The 19,421-nt window shown below is 38.0% G+C and overlaps 3 protein-coding genes across 6 annotated transcripts; 2 read left to right on the plus strand and 1 right to left on the minus strand.

Moving 5' to 3' along the window:
- Positions 1-192: 192 nt before the first annotated feature.
- Positions 193-7,332, minus strand: LOC113696492 (meiosis-specific protein ASY3-like). 2 transcript variants are annotated; one of them, XM_072066012.1, is made up of 11 exons: positions 6,855-7,332; positions 6,302-6,373; positions 4,469-6,067; positions 4,223-4,370; positions 3,390-3,527; positions 3,194-3,257; positions 2,934-3,083; positions 2,801-2,859; positions 1,833-1,967; positions 1,350-1,441; positions 193-451 (listed from the first exon to the last, which is right to left on the minus strand). In XM_072066012.1, the coding sequence occupies exons 2-11, from the start codon at positions 6,332-6,334 to the stop codon at positions 380-382; spliced, it is 2,490 nt and encodes an 829-aa protein (XP_071922113.1). In that variant the 5' UTR covers positions 6,335-6,373; positions 6,855-7,332; the 3' UTR covers positions 193-379. The 2 variants fall into 2 exon arrangements, 1 of the variants encoding a protein (XP_071922113.1); XR_011821419.1 differs by lacking the exons at positions 193-451; positions 1,350-1,441 and having other exon boundaries at positions 1,899-1,967; positions 2,930-3,083.
- A 2,476-nt stretch (positions 7,333-9,808) lies between these two features.
- Positions 9,809-13,844, plus strand: LOC113719027 (protoporphyrinogen oxidase, chloroplastic-like). The gene is made up of 8 exons (XM_027244008.2): positions 9,809-10,513; positions 10,953-11,037; positions 11,498-11,645; positions 11,740-11,820; positions 12,040-12,211; positions 12,739-12,898; positions 13,054-13,157; positions 13,420-13,844. Exons 1-8 carry the CDS (start codon positions 9,950-9,952, stop codon positions 13,717-13,719), a joined length of 1,614 nt encoding a protein of 537 aa, XP_027099809.2. The 5' UTR covers positions 9,809-9,949; the 3' UTR covers positions 13,720-13,844.
- A 1,977-nt stretch (positions 13,845-15,821) lies between these two features.
- LOC113719033 (protein S-acyltransferase 18-like) lies at positions 15,822-19,345 on the plus strand. Of its 3 annotated transcripts, none has more exons than XM_027244023.2 (9): positions 15,822-16,374; positions 16,541-16,654; positions 16,781-17,143; positions 17,346-17,414; positions 17,531-17,602; positions 17,760-17,888; positions 17,996-18,076; positions 18,438-18,608; positions 18,706-19,345. In XM_027244023.2, the coding sequence occupies exons 1-9, from the start codon at positions 16,333-16,335 to the stop codon at positions 19,216-19,218; spliced, it is 1,554 nt and encodes a 517-aa protein (XP_027099824.2). In that variant the 5' UTR covers positions 15,822-16,332; the 3' UTR covers positions 19,219-19,345. The 3 variants fall into 3 exon arrangements, with proteins under 3 accessions (XP_027099824.2, XP_071922145.1, XP_071922148.1); XM_072066044.1 differs by having other exon boundaries at positions 17,760-17,879; XM_072066047.1 differs by lacking the exon at positions 17,531-17,602.
- The last annotated feature ends 76 nt before the right edge of the window (positions 19,346-19,421 follow it).

Genomic DNA, 19,421 nt, shown 5'->3' on the forward strand with positions numbered 1-19,421 from the left:
CTGTTGTGATGAACTAGGCAGAAGACAGGATACTCAGTATGGAAGCATTATTGTATCTTCAGGTGAAAAATGCAAAAGCGAGGATACATTGGTGACCTCAAGAAGGAAGATCTAGGGGCGTCGGCGAACAAAACCTTGAGAAGCTTACCCCCAACTTGAGTGGAATTAACCTCTAAATTGCAAACTCATATCTGCACTTTCAACAACAATCGCTCCAATCGAGATATACTTGTCACAATACTTCTGGAACGGAAGTAGTAAAAATGCTGATGAAAATCTAAAGCTATACACAGGCAGGAAGACGTAAACAAATTCTGAGCAGACAAGAAATTCTTCCTGATCATGGACGTTGCATCCTCCAACATAAATTGCAATCATGTCAACCAAGGTTACCTTCATTCAAACAGTCAACTACTGCATTTTTCAACTGAAGCATCTGTTCCCTTGCCAACTGCAGAGACAATGTATTGCACAAGTCATCCCAGATGGAAAAAAATATTTCATGAATACATAATCAACGTATAACAATCTTTATCAGAAACGATTTTTTATTAATTTGTACAGTAAGATAGACCGATACCCCAAACTGAACCTGTCCCATGCAAATATCAAAAGTATATATTTGCATCCATGTTTCGTCGACTGGCCTTCATTTTCAGAAAATTTGGGGTCAAAGAATAAAAATTTCAAGTGGGAAAAGGGGTAACTCCTGAAAACCATTGGATGGCTGCTGCCATCCACCTTCTTTGGTTCTACAATTGGTTGGATAGCATGACTCGAAACTTTTAACATGATCACAGCAAATTTTGACATGCCAAATTTGTCCAGTTGTTATTGCTTCATTCAAATCTGATGCAAATATCATATACACTGGATGTACAATTTATGGTATTTGTATTTTGGGCCTTCTATGATCATTTTGATTCAAATTGGTGTTGATGACTGCATGTAAGAGTATGGTCTTGGGACTCCAGTGTGATGGTCCTTTGTGGCCGCTGTACATGGATGGAAAAGATGGCAAAAGAACAGGGGAAAAAAAAAAGAGAGCGAGAATACATGCTAAAATTTCCAGGTGATGTATGAGGCAAGCATCAAGTTGTCTTTACCATGTCACGTAAGTAGAGTTGGAGAGTATTTAATAGCTAAAGTTATGTGGTATTATTAACAAATACATAAACATTAATGGCACAATTAGAAATCAAGATAGTGCAAGCGGAGAGCAATAACCATGTTCATAACTCAACCATATCACACAACAATATTGTCACATAACAATGCGTTTGGGAAGAGAAGCAAGCAGCAAGTTTGAAAGCCAAGTGTTCTCGAAACTTCAAGCTGAAGATACTTACATTATGGACCTTCATTATTCTCCTCCCAGCATCAGTCAGATGAGTCTCAATTTCTTCTTCAGCTTGCAAAAGAAGCTTTCTATGAGATGCACCTGAAATTATTAAAGACCAGTAAAAAGCTTGAAGCCTGTTAAAGCTTAAATTTGTTTGGCTACCAGCTTACAGTTAGAATGTTAATCATAAAAGCAATAGGAAACATTCGGAAACTGTTTAGGTTCCGTTTATCTGATTTTAGCTTTCCAAATATTGTAGTGTCCATATTTTGACCTTGAAAATTGCTCTAGTTAGATTCTGCAAATGACTTCAATAAACTCTTCGATTATGAACGTTAAAAGATCAACAACCTGATACTATAGGGGAAAAATGAGGGACATTTCTTTGCAACGAGAAAATTTTGATTGGCAGTTCAAATCTGCATTATGCATATAGAAACCACATTCTCAGCTATGCAAAATTACTTTTAAGAAAAAATATAAGTCGTACTTTGTTTTTCCACTATCCCTCTAAGCTCCATGTGGTTTGCATCCAGACACTCAACTGTGTCTCTGCAATCTTGAAGATGCTGATGAACCTCTTCCTTGAACTTCGCATATATGACATTCAACTGTCCTTGTAGTTCTGCATCAGTAGTCATTCAATCTTCAAGAACACATAATGGAAGATAAAGTGTACATAAAGTATCTCAGTTCTAAGTCCTACAGATAAATCCTAGTGACATCAAACAATCATGACTTGCACAAACAGCAATTGAATTTTGCACAATTCATAAGATCCTGTCTGTAAAATACTACAAGGATGAATAAGTTCTCATGATATACTCCGCAATCAACTTCAAAATTACAAGCATTATCTGAAGACAAAGAAGGCAGAAATTCTTGGAAGGGGAGGGGAAGAAAAGTAACAAGTCGTTCCCTTGTATATCTTCCTGCTGCATAAAATTGCTCAAAAGTTATTTTGAGTCTTTGACAACAAGCAAAATAACTAAGAAACATGATTCAAATAAAAAAAAAAATTTCACAACACATATGTGACATTAATGTTTCAAAAGGAGTACCCGAAGAAGAAGTCTATGAAATATGATGTATAGGTCAAAAAGTGATATGATTTATAAAGAAGAAATACCAAGAAACCCTTCTCAATGGTGGAGTTGTTCTCTACCAAGATATAGTGTCAGGCAAACTAGTTAATTACTCCAGATGACTATCTCCCAAAAACAACTTTATATGATCGCATTATCATAAAAGAGCAAGACTTGCTATTGATAAAAAGCACCGGCACAACAACATTTGGGTCCTAATGAGGATGATATTATGCATAATATTCGACAAGACGGAGTCAAGTTGCTTCAACTTTCACATGGATTTAAATGTTATCATATGCTGGTCAACAAGTGAGCAGTGGAACACATATTATTCAAGAATTATCAGTTCCTACTTTTAAAAAATGGTTACCTTGAAATCTCATCTCCAGATGTTTTCTCTTTGATTTAGTGAGACTAGTCAGTTTTCCCCTGAAAAAAGTCAATAATTCTGCATAAGAGATGAAATTCTTGAGCCAGTGATCAGTCATTGCATAAGTACCTACATATCAGCTTGAATCTGAGATTCAGCGGTCTGCAATTGCATATGTATTCCTTCAGCAACAGAGGTTAGAATTTCAGCAGATCTTTTCCTGATCACCGACTTCATTCTGATTTTAACTCTTTCTAAAGCCAAGGCAAATAGAGTAACAGCACTGAAATTTTAAACAAAAAAATCAATCAATTTAAGCAGGAAAAATAATTGCCAGGGCTGTACTGGTATATAGCTTTCTGTTATATTTCAATACAATGACCAAAAGAATACCTAGCAAGTCCATCCCCTTGATGCAACTCCAAATGTTGCTGAACATTTCCATAGTCTTCAATTCCTGCTCACAGAGTGCAGACAGAAGATGGAATTAAAGAATCTTACAAAAAGTCAGGCGTTTTCTTTTGCAAAAATGAGAAAGAAGATTAACCCAGCAACAGAAGCTGAGATTTTAATCTGTAAGCAGATATGCCTTTTCGAGAGAATGAGGTGGGAGAAAATCCAGAAACTTCAATGGTTTCCTGATACTGATGCTTTTTGTTCAGATGAAGCACAAAATCCGGTTTCTTTACAGTACCAACTTCTGGAAAAAGTTCTGATTCACCCGGACCTGCAAGTTTATCATAAATGCTTAATAATAGCCAGGGTCCCCCACCGCATATACAGAGTTCTTAGGGCATGATACCAAGTTATCGATGGTCAAAAATTAAATGTCAAGCATAAAGAATGCCTTTGTAAGTTCCAGATACTTAGAACATAACACTCTCATAACCCAAGGTTTTTTTATTCCCATAAAAGAAATAAAAAAGCCGAGTCCCAGGGCGCTTAACTAAGAAGTGAAAATATAAACACTATAAAAACAAGAAAAATCTAAAAACTGGACAGTTCGAAAGTAACCAAACAAGAAGAGAAATCACCTCTAATAAATGAAGAGAAATCACCTCTAATAAATGAAGCAAAATCATTAGTTGCATTGTGCAGAATTGTTCATTATCGTGTAAACAGCATTAAATTAACCCTTAATTAGATATGAATGACCATAATTCATCACAATCACCCAACTGGTCATTCAAGAGTTGGTTAATCAAACAAATACATCACTTAAACCAACAAAAAAGTTGTTTCCACAACCAATTAAAGTTAAACTACGAAAGTAGATCGGCAGTAGATAGGCTTTGCAGTAAAGCAACCTTTGCGTCCAGTGAAAAAAGTGAGTAATTATAGGAATGCACGCTAGTCTGGTTCCTACAGGTAAATCTTAAGAACCTTTAAGCGTATTTCTTCTTCTCGAGTGAAGTAGCTTACTCTTGCTCTGTGCGCTAGGGAGGGAATCCTCTTTCAAGGTCTCTGAATCACTGCCCTCCGATGACGAGCTAGACAGCCTACTTCCTGGGTCTTCCACAATAGGCCTGGGTTTCATGTAGGAAAAATCTTCTAATCCTCCTGGGCCATCCTTTGTTCGCTTAAGGAATAGCAGCCATAAAGCATCTCATAAAAGAATCATGCTGCAGTATGGTAGACAAAATCATAGCCAAACATAATGGAGGATACAGAAGAATTTGACTTGGAATCTGACTTGTCACAAGTTAACTTTGAGGCCAAAAAGCTCTTGAAGCGTCGAATTCCCTCCGTATTCGACACAAGCTTTGGAGGACTGTCATCATCTGCTTCCCCCAGTTTGGTTTCTGGTGGGGAGCCAGGAGTGGATCTTGTGGCATGTATTCTCATCTCACTTGGTGACAAATCGGGAAATATTTCTCTGGGTGTCTTCTCTCCAAGTGCAGGACAGGGGATGTCAAACTTTTGCTCTGATGTACTTTTGAGCAATGCATAACCAACATCTTGCTGCAAATCCACATCTTTTTGTAATTTTGGACCGTCAATGTCATTCCTCGGGTGCTCAGACAGCCCTTCAACATGAACCTTCTGAGAACTTATCTCAAGGGAAACTTTCTTTGGCTCAGTAGAATCTTTTTTAATCCTCTTATATGTTTCATTCTTATCTCCTACTTCATCTCCGTGCATCATTGAATTCTGAAGTGCAGGTCTTCTTTCGCCCCTATCGTTAACCTTCTCATCATGTCCTGGATTTTCATGTTCATTGAAGCGCATCATGCTTGACTTGATTCCAGTGCTCCACTTTTCACTCTTCTTTCTCATGACTGCTAACGTACCTCCAGTGGCACTGTAATGTTGTCTTCTGGAGAGCACCTCTTCAAAGCAGGCATACTTTTCTTGGTTGTCCTTCATATAACGAGTCAACTGTGCATCATTTGACTTGGCTGCTTTTAATTTATTGGAAGCTCCATTCCTGATCAAAGAGCGTTTCCTCGGTCTCCTAACAGGACGACCATGACCCTCAGAATCACTTTCTATTGTGTCCGAATTTTGTGTAGGCTTCACAACAGGCTTACACTCTGCATCACTCTTTTGCACTAATTTCATGTTTTTGGCCTCCATCCCAAGGTCACAATCATTGGGATGTTGTTCATTTGGGGATGAAATGGTTCCTAGGATCTCCCAGAGCTTCATTCTTAAAGTTTCACTGCCCCTTGTTTCTTCCTTTGTAGCTTCATGCCCTCCCACATCCTTTTCTGTTGCAACTTTCTGTATGGTGGTAAAAGAGAGTTTCTCAAAGCCTTCTCCAGTTATGTCCCTCACTCCAGGCATGTCCCCATCGAACTTCCTCTGTGAACCGTTACTAGATTCCAGACCTGACACGTGATTATCAAAATAGTGCGCAGAAAAATTTGCTGGTGGTGGCCTTGGTAGATGGAGTACATGGTGTGTTTCAGTGACAGGCCCGGTGGCTGGCAAAATGCAAGTGACTTCTGCACCACGAACTTGCTCTGGTGTTGGTAACTTTTGGTTGAAAGATTTAGGAGATAACCAAGGGGAAGTCTCCTGGACTAGCTCCTCTGTTTGTTTCCCTTGATTAGCAGCATAAAGAACTCTGTCCGTCCATTTTCCATCTTGAGCAGAATTTGCTTTGCTAGGAGTAACATTTTCATCAACTAGAACATGGGAGTCCTTGGCATTGACATCTTTGGGTCCAGAATTCTGGCAAAAGGAATCCGCCAGGATTCCTATGGAAATTTTCCGGGGTTGGCCAGACAGGCTGTGAAAACTTCTGGATTCCCTTGCTTGGCCCTGGTATTCATCAGAAGAATAAGAACTGGGTCTTACGAAATCAGAAGATATTAGTAAAAATTTTAAGACGGAGAAAGGAAAAGAGACTTTTGAATAAACAAAGAAAAAGAGCGCAGGCATGACTACGAGGGGACACTACTACAGAGTAGCGTGCGTTGAGTTACGAACAAAAATATGATTGATGTAGCAAAGCAAATGCTGTTTATCAAGTAAGGAGAAGGCGTGAATACTTACATCAGAGAAATTAGGCTGTTGGCTTAAATCCATCGTCAAAAGACTTTCAGAGGACAAATAGGGTCGGCACACCTAACAGAAAACCAAGTCATTATATTATTACATGATCTACAAATCCTATGGAACAGCAAGCTTTTGAAGAAGGACGAGTAAACAGATTAGATTGTAAGACTTGAGGATAGACGAAACAGATCATGAAACCGATGGCTCAAAACCTAAAAAAACCTCGATAAGTGGGACTCAACCGACGAAGCAGCGATCCTATTTTCATTATCTATAGACACGCCAGACGAAGCAGTAATTTGAACACTTGAACTTCAAAAGTATCTCCAAACGTAAGAAGGAATGAAATCAAAGGTTCGTCTGGAGCATTTCCACTAGATCTCAAGTACGAAAAAAGCACTGAAGCTGCTTACCTAGACCAATTTACGAACTCGTGAAATAGGAATGGCGGCAACTCATTCTAGTTCAATAATGAAATAGATCATAGCAGTGGCAAACAAGAGACGGGGTAAGAAAGAGAGCAGAAATTGGTAGCGTCGTTATAACTTACGGAGCGAGAGAAAGGGAGTGAGTTACTAGCGCTGTCGTCGAGGATGAGAGTAGTTGTAGTTCCGACCGGAAATTCAGAACAACATAGTCGGGCTCCGTAACGAGTACTGCTAGGGTTTTTTTTTTTTTTTGTGATAGATGCAGAGTTTATTATGCAACTTCGTCGCCTATACTATCAAAATGTGGCTGCATTTTCCGGTCCTGCGTGTGCGGCGAATTGCGGTGATGCTAACACACTACTACTACTAGTAGTATGATAATATATGTAGTAGCTATCCCCTCCTTGGGACCTGGTAGCAACTCTGTAGTATTTTGAGAAAGGTTTTTTAATTTAAGTAGCGCGAGCAGGAGAGGAAAGCAGTAATCAGGCGGGAAAATATCGGGCCGAGCCGGGTCGGGCGTCCGGTGTCAAATTCAAAGTGCAGACGGCGTGATACTCCCTCACCCCGCGCAAAACTCAGAGCAGTTGAAGGCGTAACACATCATACACTGGACGACCTAAATCATGTACATACATCATATCACGCCTTCCTACTATTGCTGCCACTTGGAGTCCGTGCCATAGCTGAGAAAAGGCATTTCTTCCGCTTTAGGAAAAAATTGCCGCTGCGACGTGAATCACCCATGTCTCTTTTGCAAAGAGCAGTTACACCATATCTCCTTGGGTTCACTGTTTTTTGGGTATTTTTAAAAATTTTTACTATTGCAGTGTATATAAAAAAATTTTACTACAAAAAGTTTTTCAAATATTTGATATATTATATGGATGAGATTTTTTTGAATTATTGTATATTGCTATAGCATTGTCTTTGAAAAACTTATTTTTAAATCTCAGTTTAGATTAACTATTTTTTTTGGTGTTTTAGAGTACTTTTTAAAATATTTTTTAACAAATTTTATAGCATTTAAAAAACCAATTTTTGAAAAAATCAAGAATCCAAACAGATAAAATTAAAAATTTTATTGAAGTCTTTTTTAAAATTTTGTAAAAATTGTCCTAGCATCTACCCCACCTCCCCTCCTCTCTCCAACATCCTTGTCAACCTCCATGTTCCTTTCCTTTTTTTCTTCATCTCCCTCCTTCCCTCCTTCTTCCTTTTCTTGCATTCTTTTTGCCTTTTAGAGTTTTTTGAAATATATTATAAAAAATGATTAAAAAATATTTTATGAACAATATAAAAAAAAATTTAGAGAAGAGTTGTAATCCAAACAAGGCTTAATATACCAAAATGAATCAAACGTTTATTATTTCATTTTTTAGGAAGAAATAGTATTAAATCATGTTCCACAAGATTTAATATTATTATGAGTGTGTTTGGATAATAATTTATTTAAAACAAGGTTGGTACGAGATTTTAAAAATTCAACGCTCTATATTTAAATTTTGGAATAATTTTAAAAACCTTTCTCGAGATTTCTGACAATTTCACCTAATACCTTTGAGATTTTTAATATTACACTTATCTCCCTTAATCTTATAAAATGACCATAATATTCTTAACATATTAATATTTTTTATGCAATTAAACAAGCTGCTATTAATCTTGTGTAAATGAATGCATCACACAACTAGATGTTTGTTGGAAACAAAAATATGATTTACTCGTAGAATAACTAATTATGTCATGAATACAATTTTAACATATTACAAATTAATTTTTGTTTTGCTTGGAGGATTTGGAAATTAATAGAAGAACATGTAATCTAAAGGTTTAAAAATAGCTAAACTGGTGTTGGCATCATAACATTTGAGGGATAGAACGTTATATTAAGGCAATTGTTGACTTTCTTTTTAACCTTTTGATTTTTTTTTTCTTTTTAACTTAAATTGAGGTTTTAGAATTTGGGCACTGATAATGGTGATAGTTATGATGATAATGGTACTACTAATATGAGATGTAGGAATATAAAAGGTTTAAAATAGTAGAAATGATGGTTGAAAGCAAATTTGAGATTTTGTGCATGTTCCATATTTTTAAAAAATTATATAAGAAGGCAAAATGAACTTTACAATTTCATAAGAATATTTTGGATTATTCATTCAAAAATTTGACCATTGAATAGTTTTTGTTACCAAAACGATAAACTCAAGGGAGGTATGTGTAACTTTTCAAATCTTAAGAAAATTGGGTGAAATGTTTAAAAATCTCGAGTGAAGTTTAAAAAGTATCCCTTAAATTCTTTCTAACCTTTTGTCACTTTTTAAATTCCTTCCTTTTGAAGAGTGTTCCTCGGCATCCATTAGCCAAACTCACAATAAAAATCATGAAATATTATCGCTTTGTTTGGGTTAACCATTTTTTTTTTGTGTTTTTTAAAAAATTTACTGTAGCAGTATATATACAAATTTTTTACTATAAATATTTTTTAAAATATTTAATATATTGTATGAATGAGATTTTTTTGAGTTATTTTTATTTGTGTACTACTTTAGCATTATATTTGAAATACTTGTTTTTTGGAAAAATAGAAAATTCAAACGGATAAATTATCATTTGAAATGATTAACATAGTATTTATGTGATACATGCGAAGAAGATAGCATCATAAAACAGTTTTAGAAAACGTACGTGAGGTGTCTATAATAAGAAACTCAAAAAATAACTTAAAAAACACACACTCAAAAAATTTGAATATGTTTGGATAATATATTATTGGGATAATTTTGTAAAAAAAAAAAACTTTAGTACTTGCTTAATGTGATAAACGTGAAAATAAGAAGATGGTTAAAAAAATATGTCAACGTTGCGATCAAATAAAAATTGGCAAATAAAACACTATTCAAACAAGCCAAACCCAAACTTTTATTCTTTTCTTTTCTTCAATCTACCGTGCCGTAACTCCCAAGCTGGGTAAGATTAACACACAAACGGGAGCAGCGAAGAGGATAAGGGAGATAGCCGAAACCGACGGAGTGTACTCCTTCCGGGAAGGACAAGTTGAAGATCTCCTCTCCTTGAGGAGCGTTTTGTCTTCTCTCTATCTCTTCCTCTATTTTTTTTTTTTTTTGTTTTTCTAAATTTCTTTGAACGCGGGAATCTAATCCCAATTCTAGGATTGGGATTTCGGGTTTTGGGGTTTGAAATTGATATTGAAATGGCAATAACCATCACTTCCTTGGGCTACTATTGTTGCCATTGCCACCACACTATCAACACAAACCCCCCAAAGTTGGCCTCCTCCAGGCGTCATACACTCAGTTGGAGGAGCTTCCGATGTTCCTACTCCACCACAGTCACCCCGTATTCCAACGCTCCCATCGACGGCAGCTCCACATCCCGCTTGGACTGTGTCATCGTTGGAGCCGGTATAACCGGCCTCACCATCGCCCAGGCCCTGTCTGGTAACAATGTGCTCGTGACGGAGGCCAGAGAACGAGTGGGCGGCAACATTACCACGGTGGAGAGGGACGGATATCTATGGGAAGAGGGTCCCAACAGTTTCCAGCCCTCCGACCCAATGCTGACCCTGGTCGTGGATAGCGGCCTCAAGGATGATTTGGTACTGGGAGATCCCAAAGCCCCTCGTTTCGTTTTCTGGGAGGGCAAGCTCAGAGCTGTCCCCTCAAGCCCCACCGACCTTCCTTTCTTCGACTTGATGTCGTTCCCCGCCAAACTCAGGGCCGCTTTTGGTGCCTTAGGTTTTCGTCCTTCACCTCCAGTGCGTCCTCTTTAGTCTCTGTTCTTTTGCCAAAGAAAATGATAGTCTTGTGATCTTGCCTAGTTGTCATGCATTTCTTATTGGAAATTTGGTACTACTAGTACATTGTCATGCATGGCCGAAGGGGAAAAAAAATGCGCTACTGAGGTAAATTGTTTTTTTTTTAAAATAAAAAAAAAGAACCCTTTGTTTTGTTAAAAGAAGCACAAACAGTTAAGCGATGCCAATGCTGGAATAACCACATATTATTCGTACAATTTGTTCTGGCTATGGCTCAATTAATTGTTACACGTCTCCATAACGTGTGTATTTGCTTCTAAATTCTTCACCCTAGTTGCCTAATGGAGGGGTTAAGTGTAAGAAAAATTAAATCACAGTGATAGTGTTCCCAACTTTGTGGTTACTCTGCTCATATCATATACTTTGACGAAGGTGACAGGCTCATGAGGAGTCGGTTGAACAGTTTGTGCGTCGTAATCTTGGCAACGAGGTCTTTGAACGCTTGATTGAGCCTTTCTGCTCTGGTATCTTCTAGTACTTAACTTCCCCTAACTCTCAAAAAGTATCTGTCAAGTTATTATATCAGCCTTACTTTTTCTGTTGCTGTGCCTGCTACATAAATTTCTGCTCTGCTGACAAAACCATGAATTTGAACATTCTCCTGTGATTCTCTGTTGCTTTAGTTTGTGGCGGCTTTCTCTTATTAGCCAAGTACATCTATGCCCAAGTTCCTTTACTTCATTCCTAAACATGTACATCAGTTATGGATGTTTTTGTGAGTACAGTATATGTAGGGTGCTGTCTCAGCTGTTTTAAGTTGCTCTAAAAGCACTAATTGTTGCTTATGCCAAAAGTGCTTTAATGGCTAAAAACTTTACTCCTGAATTCAAGGAATGATGCTCATCAAACACGTAAAAATGCTTTTATCCTCCAAAATGCTTTTTTTAACAAAAGCATTCCAACCCCAACCGGGGCCTTACACAGGTGTTTATGCTGGTGATCCATCAAAGTTGAGTATGAAAGCTGCCTTTGGAAAAGTTTGGAAGTTGGAGCAAAATGGCGGCAGCATCATTGGTGGAACCATTAAAGCACTAAAAGATAGATCTAGTAGCGCCAAAGTTCCTCGAGATCCGTAACAATTTATTTCATCTTTCGTCCTTTTTTGTTGTTCTTTTCACTGTTTTAATCCATACTCGTACAGTTCACTAACTCTTGGCACTTCTCAGGCGTTTGCCAAAGCCAAAAGGTCAAACAGTCGGATCATTTAAGAAGGGACTGGCCATGTTACCTGATGCGATCTCTTCAAGGTAGTCTTTGCAACATTATGATGATTTATGAGTATTTCATATGGCTTGAGATGCCTTTTAACTTCTTGTTTCCTTCTTTTGTATCTATGGTCAAGGTAGTCTTTACAGACTTAAAGTAATTTATCAGTGCTTATGATGAATTGATGATACCTTAAAGTAATTTATCAGTGCATCATCTTCTTGGTTTGCATTACTACTCTGCCCTTGTTCTTCTTTTAGGTTGGGAAGCAAAGTTAAATTGTCATGGAAGCTCTCAAGTATTGCCAAGTCAGAAGACGATGGGTATACCTTAATATATGAGACACCGGCGGGAGTTATTTCTGTGCAGACCAGAAGTGTGGTGATGACTGTTCCTTCCTATGTGGCAAGCAGTTTATTGCGTCCTCTTTCAGTAAGTTTCTGCTGTTTCATGCCTTGTTTGTTGAATATTTGGCTTAAATTTAACGCCAAAAGATGATATCAGTAATAAGACAGTTAGTTCGGTTAGAGAATATTCTAGCTAGATCTTAAACTGTCTTGTATTATCGCATAACCCGTGCAAGGTAGCATTATAGTCATTGTTGCTTTGATGTTGTGGACATTTAACGTCCTTGCTGCATCAGACAAAATGTAGTATACTTGATTTTCTCAAGGAAAAGGTAGGGAATAAGATTCTTGAGGCCAAGTATGTTCTCCAGAGTCAGATAGCATTTCTGGGTCAGACGTGGAGAATGGTAGTATAGTTGATTTTTGAACGTGTTCTGTAGTTGTTGAAGATAAAGGAGGTTTCTGTTGTGTGTTGTGAAGACCATTCTTCGACATTGTATCCATCTACTTATGTGCACTTATTTATGTTTGAGGCTTATGTTTTGAAGTTGTAGTTTTAGACTGCGGTCTGTAATCAAATCCTTGTTGATTCTCTTATATGCTTGTTTGCAGGCAGCTGCAGCTGATGCACTTTCAAAATTCTACTACCCTCCTGTTGCTGCGGTCACCATTTCGTATCCTCAGGAGGCAGTTCGTGGGAATTGTTTGATTGATGGTGAACTGAAGGGTTTTGGACAGTTGCATCCACGCACCCAAGGAGTTGAAACTTTGGGTAAACTGCCATTTTAATCGACTTTCTTCTTTTCTCTTAGCAAAAGTGAAAGTTTACAATCTACATAGAGGACTTAATGTGCAGAAAAGTAGTCATGGTGAAGGTTTTCTTGAATTTCAATCAAACTTGTTATCTTGTTTAATTTGGTCACTCAGGTACCATATACAGTTCATCGCTTTTCCCTAACCGTGCACCGCCTGGGCGGGTCCTTCTCCTGAACTACATTGGAGGAGCAACAAATCCTGGAATTTCATTGAAGGTAGGGAGACTTTACCATGTACTCGGACCCATTCTGTAGCTAGTTAAGGAGAGATTAAGATTCATATATAACAGAACTTTTTCTTGACATCCATTTTATTTACTCACAAAATTCTTTCTCGTGAGATCTCTGTGTTTGAACATTTTAATCTACCGTTTGGAGAAAGGCTGCTAGACATTTATTTGGACCTCTGGGCCTATCATGCTTTAAGCCTCTCACATCTCGTTTTTATACTCTCTGATGCCTCATTTTGTCCGCCCAGACTGAGAGCCAACTTGTTGAAGCAGTCGATCGTGACGTGAGGAAGATGCTCATAAATTCTAATGCTCGCGAACCTCTTGTTCTGGGGGTCCGATTATGGTCACAGGCAATTCCACAGTTTTTGGTTGGTCATTTGGATACGTTAAATGCTGCAAAAAATGGTCTCGCTAACTGTGGATTAAAAGGACTGTTTCTTGGGGGTAACTATGTTTCTGGGGTAGCTTTGGGGAGATGTGTGGAGGGTGCTTATGAAGTTGCAGCTGAGGTAAAAGACTTTTTGGCTCAATATGTGTGCAAGTAAATAGTCTTACCAGAAGAAGAAAACTTATTGTATTTTTCATTTTTTTGGATTTGATAAAATGGCCATTTTATGAATAATTTTGCTAATCTTCTTCCTCCAATGATGTTCTGGAGGTTTCAGCGGAATTGTGTTTGCAGTATTGTTTAGGTTTGGGGCGGGCAGTGGCGATGGTTTGTTAGGTTTTTGCCATCTTGCTGCCCCAGACGAACATACCAATTTGTTCTTTGTCTGCAGAATCCAAGACTTTTTGCGTGTGAGCTGTTTCAGCTTTCATTCGAAGCAGCAGAGATTAATGAGGCTAATCATCGGAAAGCTTAAGAATCTAAGCAGGCAATTTAGATTCTCGGAGTTTCTAACTCGGGCCTCTATTGAGCTAAGAGGTGTAGGTTTGATCTCTCGTTCGATTAGGAGCTAAGAGCTTTAAACAGCGTCAGCAGTGAGAAACAAGTCGAGCTGAAGTGAGAAAGCACAAACAAGTACTTGAGACATGTTTGAGCAGTTCCTAACGGTTAAACACACAATTTTCCAGAAACATATGCAGTCGCAAGTTTTGGTGGTACCATTTTACTTACGTGGATATTTCAATAAAAGCACCAAAACGCCTTGACAGAAGCTTCAAAACTATTTTTAAAAGTTGAACCACAATACCTATTGAAATTCTCGGCGGTAGTCTGTAGATTCGTTCATCGGCTACTGAAAAGCAATGTTTTCAGAACCGGACCGGACCGGCCGAAAGTTCATGGAGAACCGTTGAAACCCGTGCGAACCGTTAAAAACCGTGAACCGGCGGTTTTTTAAATTCTTCAACAAAATATCAAGAATGGTGTAGCTAAGATTCGAACCTGGGTCTCCAAGATTAAATATGACAATCTTACTGCTAGACTGTACTTAAGTTTGTTGAGAATTCTACTTGACTAAAAAATATATTAAAACATCAAGTTCTTCTCTTATTTTTTTTTTTTCAATTTTTTCTTCTTAACCATTTTTAACCCAAATATCCACAACAAGATTTTCTCAAGTCTTCACCATTATTATCAGGTTATTATCTTTAGCAGATTGTAAACAAGTTGAAAATTTCAACTTTTCTTGTTTTCCAACATTTTAGTAAGTTTAATTTTTTTCTTTTCAAGGTTTTTTTCTATATTATTATCTTTAGTTGATTTTTTGCATTTTCTTCTTTTTCCCCTCAATTTTCATATGTTTCCCTCATTTTTGTTTTATTTTTATTCGATTAATTAAGAATGAAATTTTTGCAAAAGTAGTGCACATCCGTGTAGGAATTGGGTAGGAATTACAAATAATAACATTGGGTTGGTCAAAAATATGGTAGTTGGCACATAATCGAAGCTATTGATAATTGAATTTAAAATAATTAATGGTATAGGATCATTGAATTTAATATAACATGTTAATTAGTAATGTTTAGTAGCAATTAATTTTTTATGTGTTTAACTGTATATTTGTTTTTCAAAAATTTTTAGTTTTTTTTAGTTTGAGCAATTAGATTTATATTTTTATAATAAAATTTTAACTTTTTCAGCTTAAGTTGATGAAATTGTGAAGGTGGTGTGGTTGCTTATCATGCCACTGATAAAAGTTTGCTATTCAAATAGTTTGTCTTAACTTGAACTCTTTTATGGATTTTTTTAAGGGTTGTAAAAGAATTTCAATATTTAATTTATTTATTTTTTGTGTTTTTATTTGTGATAATTGGTGCACATTTGGATTGTATCTATTTATGTTTATAATGAATTTATGAAAACTTGTGGTGAATTATGATATTTTAATTATATTTATCATTCCATGTTTTGTGTATAACTTTTAGAAAATTTATTATTATCATAACTTAAATTAAGTTATGTTGGTAAAGTTCAAGTGTAGAATGAAACCTGCTTAGTACTTAACACTTTAAAAAAAAAAAAAAAAAAAAACAGTGAACCTATGAACCGGCCGGTCGGATCGGTCGAACCGCGAACCGGCCACCTCTCCGGTTCACTGACCGGTCCGAGTTTAAAAACATTGCTGAAAAGTGTCTTCGAGTTACGCGCTGATGTTAAATGGCATGGGTGAGGGAGGGGGAGCAGCAGAATGCGAGAGCTGGACGTATCTCAATGTCAAATGTATTCATTGTATTGTCGGGGAGGATCACGCGTCGTCCGAGAAAGGTATCGCTGGCTGCTAGTGCTGGGTTAATAACAATACTACTATAAAAGTTTGAGATTGATTCAAAATTCAAAAGAAAAAAAAAAGAAAAAAGAGGAAGGAGTGGGAGAGCTGTCGACCGTTACATTTGATATTCTACTGTACTGCATATGACGCTTGACTAGAGAGAGAGAGAGAGAGAGAGCAAAAGCGGGAGTGTTTCCTCCTCCTCCTCCTCCACCTGACCTGCGCAGCTAATTAGCCTTCTTGACCTAATTAATTCCCTTTGGGTTTGGGATCACCGCCAACGACTGGCCTTTTTCCCTCCTCCTGTTGAACTTGAAGAAGTAGCAGTAGTAGTAGTAGTAGTTTGGGGATCTCGCAAGAAAGGAAGAGCCATCATCATTCATACTACCTTCACTTCATCATCTGCTCTTCTTCTTCTTCTTGCTGTTTTTCAGTCCAAAAACCATGAGACGCCATGGCTGGCAGCGTCCTCTTCACCCTTTACAGGTAAAGCTACTCTTGCTCTGCTTTTCCGTTACAGTCGTTGTCCTTTATCAATTTCTCCAGAATGTAACCAAACACCTCAACAACAATTTGCTCCTTTAGTCCGAATGCAATAATGTCCATGAAAGAGGGCGCATATATAATCAATTTCACCTTATTATTATTGCAGATTGTGGGAATGTCAGTTTTCAGTTTGCTGGCTGCCGCCTTCTACTGTTTCCTGGGCCTGTTCCTCGGGAACGCCATAGCCGAAATCACCGTCACCACCGTCTTTTCTTTTGCGGTAAAAATAAGTAATTCCACCCACCCCCCCCCCCCCCCAAACACCTTCTCACCATAGTCGCCACCACTGGAGTGTTGACCAATCCCTTTTTCCCAATGAAGGATCATTTCGTGTCGTCCTTTGCAGGCACTTTCTGCTTCCTTCCTTTTCATTAGGTGCACGGCCATCGATCCCACTGACAAGACCCGGTACAGATTTCGACGCAGGAAGAAAACTACTGTCAAGGCAAGAAGCATTTCGTCCAATCTAAAATTTGGCTTCTTCGCGTTGGGACATCTTCTTGCCAGGGTTTTCAGGAGAGTGGAACGCAAGATCCTCAGGACTTTCATCAGGAGGAAGTACCTCCTTCTGGATCATCAACAGCCATCCGTGCAGCCTCAGCCTCTTCTGCCCTTTCACCTCCTCGTCCTCAGGGATGATGATTCTGCGTCTGTGGCTCCCCATCCCAAGGAGCTCGACCTCTCTTTTTGCGCTCTATGTGATTTTGAGGTCCGTTTCCTCCTCCTCTTCCTTGTCTTGGGTGAATTGCAAACTTCGATTGGACTTCTTCATAACTGAGTTCTGCCGCCTGGCTATTGCCTTACTGACTTCAGTTATCAGTCCTGTTGCTATCCAATTGATAAAATATATGTGATCTGTGCTTTTTTATTGTGATGATGATTTGTCACTACCCCTGCAACTGCAACTGCAGGTTCAAAAGCACAGCAAACACTGCAGGACCTGCAACCGATGCGTTGAAGGTTTTGATCACCACTGCAGGGTAAATCAACTCCGGACCTGTTTGATCATTCTTTCTAACATGCATGCTTAAAACTGCTGCTGCGTGACACGTTATTTTCTCCCACAATATTCTTTTGTGTTTGATTTTCTTACCAGTGGTTAAACAATTGTGTTGGGAAGAAGAACTACACAACATTCATTCTCTTGATGGTATTTGTTTTAATAATGGTAAGCGTCAAGCATTCATCTTCTTTCCAAGTCCCTTCTAGTAAGGCTTACTAAGCCAAAATCATACTGACATCAGCATTCCACAAAAAGTCTCTCTTTTCTTTTGTTTTGTCAAAAGCTTGGCTTTGACGGTTAAATCAATGCTTGCCACTTGCAGCTTATTGTTGAAGGAGGCACAGCTATTGCTATATTTATTAGGTGTTTCGCGGATCAAAAAGGGATAGAGCTAGAACTGAATAGAAGACACTACTTGAAGTTTCCCCGAGGAGTTCTTGCAGTTATATCAGTAATAATTAGCTTTATCATTCAGCATTTCCAACAGTTTAGCAACTATGATTCAGTGCATTTATGCCTCCATTTTTGTTGAACTTACCAGCATTATTTCTTTCACAGGTTTTGTTGGTTATGATGACCGCATATAGTTCAATAGCACTGGGACAGCTCTTCTTCTTTCACATGCTTCTTATCCGAAAGGTATTGATATACTATGACCATCCTGGATCCATTTTTCATGTTCATTAACCAAGTCCAGGTAACCCCCAGATGGATAGGTGTGAATCACATAATGGGCAAAGGTTTTAGGATCTTACAGCTGACCAAACAGACATACAAATATGGTCAAACGAAATATCATTTGGTTTTTTGGTCTCTACTAATTCTAGATGCTAGCTATAAACCTATTCACTGTAGGTTTTGTGCTGATATTAAAAAGACTACAACTGCAATTACACAGATGACTGAAAGATTCTCTCAGTCGTATCAATGGAGCCATTGACTGATATTGCTGATCTTGTTCTTGCTGAAATATGAAATAGTACTTTGTTCTTTTTGGCAGGGAATGAGAACCTATGATTATATCTTGGCAATGAAAGAGGAGAACCAGTTTATGGAAGTAGAATCAGCAGAAGATTCAGATTTTTCTTCAGATGAAAGTACTGATTCCAGTTCCCCGGAAAAGCCATCATTTATGTCAAGAGTCACATGCAGTGAAGGAGGAATTAATCAGGTAATGCCATGGATAGCAGCAAGTCATCAAGTTCTTCTTACAAACTCTGCTATGTAATATTGTTTTACAAGAAAAATTTGCACATTGTGCACTGCAGAACCCAGAGAAGTTAACCATAACAATTGACAGACAAGCAGGAGCATCGACAACGAACAAAAAGCAAGGCTTTCGTGCCAGCATCAATCCATGGAAACTAATAACGATGAGTCAGGAGAAAGCTATATTAGCAGCCAATAGAGCAAAAGAAAGGCTTATGAAGCAGAAAACCATGACACAGCATGATCCTTTGAAACCTTTACCATTAGAAACAAAAAGTGGACCGTCCATCAAACCTGAGAAAAGTATAGGAAGCAATATGGGAACGGCTTTGACTCCTCTCATTTTAAAGGAGACAATTCCAGGATCGCCAGGGAAGTTTTCAAGTCCAAGACGACGAATTTCCTGTTCTCCGACAATACCTGCTGCCATAATGGGGTCACCAAAGCAGAGATACAGGAGCAATTTCGATTTACAGCTCACACAGGTCTCTAGCGAACTTGAGACTTACATTTCGAGGCAGGTTTTGAGCTCAATTTTGAGAAAAGACGGGAACAGAATATCCCCAAAGTAGGATGAACAACAGAAATCCGAAATTGTTTTCAAATTCTCAGCCTTTGAGATTGATTTGTTGCTTCGTGCTGTAACTTTTACACTCACTAACCCAAAGTTTATTTAAAAGCATATGTCAATTAGATGCATGGGTTTTTTTTTGTTGAGAACATGTATCGTTTAAGAACTCAAAACATCGAAGAGAAGGGGCAAGAAAAACCAAAA

The sequence above is a fragment of the Coffea arabica genome, chromosome 1e (assembly GCF_036785885.1).
Source record: "Coffea arabica cultivar ET-39 chromosome 1e, Coffea Arabica ET-39 HiFi, whole genome shotgun sequence".
In the NCBI taxonomy this organism is placed as follows: Eukaryota; Viridiplantae; Streptophyta; class Magnoliopsida; order Gentianales; family Rubiaceae; genus Coffea; species Coffea arabica.